General features: G+C 49.8%; 1 protein-coding gene across 1 annotated transcript; it reads right to left on the minus strand.

Annotated features, from left to right (window-relative positions):
- Positions 1-2953: 2953 nt before the first annotated feature.
- On the minus strand, positions 2954-4234 carry LOC135159911 (uncharacterized). The gene has a single exon (XM_064115975.1). It carries the CDS (start codon positions 4232-4234, stop codon positions 2954-2956), a length of 1281 nt encoding a protein of 426 aa, XP_063972045.1.
- Positions 4235-5858: the final 1624 nt, after the last annotated feature.

Genomic DNA, 5858 nt, shown 5'->3' on the forward strand with positions numbered 1-5858 from the left:
TAGCTGTTCGAAATCCTCGGTTTCTTTTATTTTCGACTCGATCGTGACCGCGAGTCCGACGGCCTCGTCAAAAGATGCTGGAGTCAGGGGAAACATCATACTCTTGATGTCTCTTCTGAGTCCGGCGAGAAAGGCTTCCCTCATATTTAATTTAATACCGTGGATCGTGATCCCGTAATCTGCCGTCGGATCCGTGTCAAGTCGACTTTGTGCTTTTAATTGCAGAGCCCTGAATCGCGCTTCGTAATCTGTGACCGATTCTCCGTATTGTTGATACAGACGCGACATTTTTCCCAGAATTTGACGTAGGTTTTCCCTAGTTCCGAATGATAAGCGAAGCTTTGTGACAAGGTCATCGAGCGAGTTTATGCTTGTTAGCGCGCTTTCTACCGCCAATCTTGCTTTCGGACCGAATTTTGGCAGGCACTGGTGCAGAAAATTTAGCTCATCTCCCGGCCTCAAAAGTCTTCGTGACATATTCAGGCTGGTGATGAATCTCTCTACATCATCCCCTACCTCATATTTCGGCAATGGTCTTATTGCATTCCTCACTCGTTGATCTTCTCCGTAGCCGCGATCTGCCCATGGATTGTATCCCAAGCCCAATCCGTGAGCTTGTGGTGCGTGACCTGAGAAAGCTCCCTGTCCTACATTCCCGTCTTCGAAGGTATTTTGAGGGACCGTATTCGGTCCTCCGAGACCGAAATTGGCCCTTCCAAATCTCGCACTCAATTCCGACATAGGGCTTCCGGGTACCCTTTCCGATCTACCGATTCCATTGCCCCTGTGAAATTGTTGTCCCAACTCTTGTCTCCCCATCGCGTAATTCATTCCTAGCATAGGGCTAAATGGTCCTAATCCCAAATCCGATCGATTATTTCTGTAGGGCGGACCCATCTGTCCCATTTCTGGTCTAATGTTCCCTGGTATTGGGGAACTGAACGCGAAAGGTTGGGGAATACCGACTGATGTTGGTGCGACCGTACTTGCTGTTATTCTCGACTGTAAGGTTGTGAATGTGGTTGTCGTGTTTGCTACGCATGATATTGCCGTCGGGTTACTTGTTGTCGTCTCGCGGTTGACCGGTTCCGTCGGTCCTCCCGTGGTGGTTTCGTTTGACGCGCCGTCCATGTCTATTGTATTCAATTCTGTGTGTGTTAAATATGGTCGCGAGTCTCGGTTCCGTCGGTCGCGTCGTTGGGTCCGACTGGCCAAAGATCGCGGTGTGCGAATAGGAGGAATTTTTAAGCTTGTTCAGTACTTACGCGAGTCCCATGAGGATTGTCAGTAGTCCGATATTCATCCTGTTGTCCCGGATCTCGTTTGTTGTCTCTGCTAATGATGATTTTATTTTTCAGGTTTGGCGCTGAGTTGTCTCCGGTACCGCTGTTGGCGAGTTGTCCTGTCCCAAATTTCTCCTGCTGCTCCTGGCTTGGCGTTGGGTGGTTCCTGGTGTTGGTGTCAAGCGTTGTCACTGCTATACTTCCCGTCTCGGCTATCGGTCTGCGTTGTCGGTTTAATTTTCTCTGGTGTTGGTTGGGGTTCTGTGTTTTTATTTATTAATCTCCTTCCTTCGTCGACCGTCGGCTCCGTACGCGTAATTCAGTGTGTTCCCACTTCTAGTGTCACATAATTCTTCTGCACTATCTCCTGATGAGTGCCAAAAACTAGTTGGGCGCCAATGTGACGTTTGAGGTTTGGCTACCCCCTCTTTTGGTGCAATGGATAGCCAAACTGATTCGTATTATTCCCAGTGTACTCACTAAGGGGGTATATATATATTTCTGGATGCCACTAGCGGTTACTAGTAGCTGGTGTATATATATATCCCCTCTTGGGACTGATGGTGATGGGACACTCCTGTGTCTTGTCCCCTTCTGCTGGGCCGTCGTGCCCCGTCCGGCTAGATCTCGGTGAGCCATTCGGGTTCACTCTTCTAGGAGGGGTGTCTTGGTGACGGGTTGGGAACAACACTTAATAATCTCACTCGCGGAATGTATTAAATGTATATATATATATTTGATCTTAATGGTATACACTCCTTGCGCGAGTGGGTCGGTATCGCGTTATTAGGTGGTTATGAGTTGGACTTGGAGCGCGGTTACGAGCAGTGGAAGACCCTGTCTGGTCTGCTCCTGGAAGGTATCTGTCTCTCTGCGAGTCTCTAAATCTCCTCCAAGTCCAAATCGCTGATCTAAGCAGTTCCACGGCTTTTTGCACCAATATTGTCTTGTGTCATCCTTGACGCAAGACTCATACAGTCACACAGTATACTGGACGTGCCAAAAGCCCTGAAACTGCTTTATTTGATCCCTGCTGTGGCGTCATTTGGGTGCTGACAATGGTCTAAACATCCGTTGGATTGTTCAGTCCCTTGTCCAAATGGCGTTGCAGGGAGCAAACCGATCCTCCAAACACTGGGGCAGCTGACCACAGCGTCTCCAAGACATCGTGGGACTGCTGACCCACGTCTGGGCATCGATTTTCAAAAACGACGCATTGGCGGAGGCCAATACGTCACATTATTATTATTATTATTATTATTATTATTATTATTATTATTATTATTATTATTATTATTATTATTATTATTATTATTATTATTATTATTATTATTATTATTATTATTATTATTATTATTATTATTATTATTATTATTATTATTATTATTATTATTATTATTATTATTATTATTATTATTATTATTATTATTATTATTATTATTATTATTATTATTATTATTATTATTATTATTATTATTATTATTATTATTATTATTATTATTATTATTATTATTATTATTATTATTATTATTATTATTATTATTATTATTATTATTATTATTATTATTATTATTATTATTATTATTATTATTATTATTATTCTTAGACGGTCCAAGCCAGAGGTGCAATCAGCCTCTCGGCCATTTTACACCCTGCCCTTGGGCAGCCGTCTAGTCGTTGGTACCGAGTCTCTGTGCCCTACGAGCAAACTCATAGAGCCCCTTGATCCCCTCCCTGTCGACGCAGATATCTGTGCATGCAGACCCAAAAACATCCCACCGGACTTCATCGAGCCCGCTGCATCTTGTACATAGGTGATGAGGATCCTCCTTCGCCAACCCGCATCTTTTGCATAGGGGGTCAGTCCCCTTGCCTATCCTTGATAAATACAGAGCCAGGGGCCAGGGTCCAGTGATAAGTCCCACTATGGCGCGGAGCTTAACCCTGTTTAGGCCCAACAAAGTCTCTGCGATCTTCCTAGTGGGTTTTTCTAGGAAGGATTTCGTGTGCCTGGCACCCGTCTCCGAGTCCCATCTCTCCACAATCCTCCTATCCCCACGCTCCTTGACCAGGTCCTTCACAAAGTCGGTGGGCACGCCTACGTGCTCCACCTCTCCCCGAAAGGCCCTGTTGCTACCGTTCTTTGCTAGCTCATCGGCTTTCTCATTGCCTTTGATGCCAGCGTGGCCCGGAATCCAGGCCACCTCAAGCCGATTATTTACGGCAATTTCCGCCATCAGCTCAACGCATTCGCCCAGTAACTTAGAGCAGCACTCATACTTGAGTATTGCCCTCAGCGCGCGCCTGCTGCCTGAGTAGATGAAGATCGTTTTACCCTTGTCCCCTCTCTCCAGGATCATCCTGGCGCAGGTCGTTAGGGCAGCCAGCTCGGTCTGGAGCACGGTTGCGTGCGAGTCCAGCCCAATGGTCCTCGCTATTGCGGGCCCCTCTGACCAGACCCCCGCTCCTGCCCTTCCGCTCATCCACGATCCGTCCGTATACCAGACTAGCCCGCGGGGCGGCGCCCAGCCCGTATCTTTTCCTGACGGGGTTTCCCCCCATCCGAGGTTGACAGAGAACTTTCTGCGAAAGTGCCATCTGGGTCTGCAGGCGTCAGCACCGCGCGACATTAGCCCCTCCAGCTCTCCGTCCACGCGGAGGACACTAGCGTGCCCATTCCTGGCTCTCTTCCAAATTCCCTGTAGCCGCAATCTTGCGGCCGCTTTTATCGCCTCCTCCCTTATAATTAGGTGTGGCGGTTGCATAAAGAGCAGGGCCTCCAACGCTGAGCTCGGGGTAGTTCCGAGAGCCCCTGTTATGCCCAGCATCGCAAGCCTGCCTCTTCTGTCCACCGCTTTCCTGTGGCAGGCCTTGTTCAAGGCTGTCCACCACACTGAGGCTGCGTATGTTAGCTGTGGGGTCATAATGACCGTGTAGATCCACTTGACCATCCTCGGCCTTAGACCCCATGTGCTTCCGAACTTTCGTTGCACGCCCAGTATGTCATAGTGACCTTGCTAGTCTGCATGGCGATATGCTTTTTCCAGCTGAGCTTCTTGTCGAGCCAAATACCTAGGTATTTAACCTCCCCCGAGAATTCTAGCATTGTGCTATAAATGGAGGGAGCTTTAACAGCACCTCTCCTTCTGCATGTAAAGTGCACCATCTCCGTTTTGCCTGGATTTACACTTAGGCCCTTCGATGTGCACCAGTGCTGAACATAGTCCAGCGCCTTCTGCATTTTGCTATGTAGCGTGCTCGCGTTCCTGCTAGTTACCAGCAGTGCCACATCATCTGCGTATGCGACTGTCCTTACCCCCAGTTCCTCGAGTGCAGTGAGGAGACCGTCAACGAGGAGCCAAAGCAGAGGAGCGATAACCCCCCCCCCTGCGGGCAGCCCCTCCCTTCCGCAGCCCTTACCGCGCTGTCCCCAAGGGTGGAGTGGACAACTCTTGTTCGGAGTATGGCGGCTATCCATTTGATGACCGATTTCTCGATCCCAAAAGCTGCCGCAGCTTTCTCCATCGTATCAAATGAAGCATTGTCGAAGGCCCCTTCGATGTCTATACAGACACCAAAGGTGTCTTCCCCCTTTCCTTTGCATTCTCTATTGTGCCCACCAAGTGGTGCAGCGCAGTCTCAGTTGATCTGCCAGCTTGGTAAGCACGTTGTGAGGAGCATATCTGGTTAGTCCTCAGTGCCCCCTCCTTAATGTGCCTGTCGACCAGCCTCTCCAGCGTCTTCAACAAGAAGGAGCTCAGGCTGATTGGTCTGTAGGCTTTCGCGTTGTCGTAGCTGCATTTACCCGGTTTGGGGATAAAGACAACCCTGACTTCCCGCCACCTGCCTGGCACGTGGCCCAATGCTAGGCAGGCCCTGAATGCCGGTATCAGTCTGCGCAGGAGCAATGGCCCCCCTCTTCGCAAGAGGGCCGGATGTATCCCATCCGGACCTGGACTCTTGCACATTTCGAAGGAGTCCACCGCCCATTGCAGCCTGTCCAGCGTTACTATTCTTGCGGCTAGCTCCCAGTCGGGATCGCCGCTTCCTGTTCGCTTCCAGTCCACTTCCGGGCACTCTCCTGGAAGCTCTATAATAGAGTCCGGAAAGTGCGCGCGAACCAGATGCTCAAGGACCTCTCGCGGTTCTGTGATGGTCTCTCCGCTTGCCAGCGTGAATCCACCCAGCCGTTGTGAAGGGCCCCCCGAGAAGACTCTGCGAAGCCTGGAGATGCCTGAAAGTGCCTCCAGTTCCTCACAGTATGTCCTCCAGGTGAGCTCCTTTGATCGTTTTATGAGCCTCTTGTACTCCCTCTGCACATTTCTGTACAGAGTCCAGTCTTCGGCTCTCCTCGATTTGTGCGCTCGGTTCCCGAGTCTTCTGGCCTGGCTTCTCAGCCTGTCCAACTCACGACTCCACCAAGGCACTTTGTTTCCTTGCCTGCATCGTCTACCCGGGCATGCCGTCTCGAAGGACTCGGTTAGGGCAACGTGGATTCTTTCCACCTCGTCCTCCAACCTGTCCTCCCTGCAGGGCCTTACGCGTCCTACCCCGAGCCTTTCCTCCAAGTTCCTC

This window comes from Diachasmimorpha longicaudata, chromosome 3 (assembly GCF_034640455.1).
Source record: "Diachasmimorpha longicaudata isolate KC_UGA_2023 chromosome 3, iyDiaLong2, whole genome shotgun sequence".
NCBI lineage: Eukaryota > Metazoa > Arthropoda > Insecta > Hymenoptera > Braconidae > Diachasmimorpha > Diachasmimorpha longicaudata.

Excerpts from the sequence above, each read along its gene's own strand:
- LOC135159911 (XM_064115975.1), bottom strand. The coding sequence starts at position 4,234 with ATGGTCAAGTGGATCTACACGGTCATTATGACCCCACAGCTAACATAC.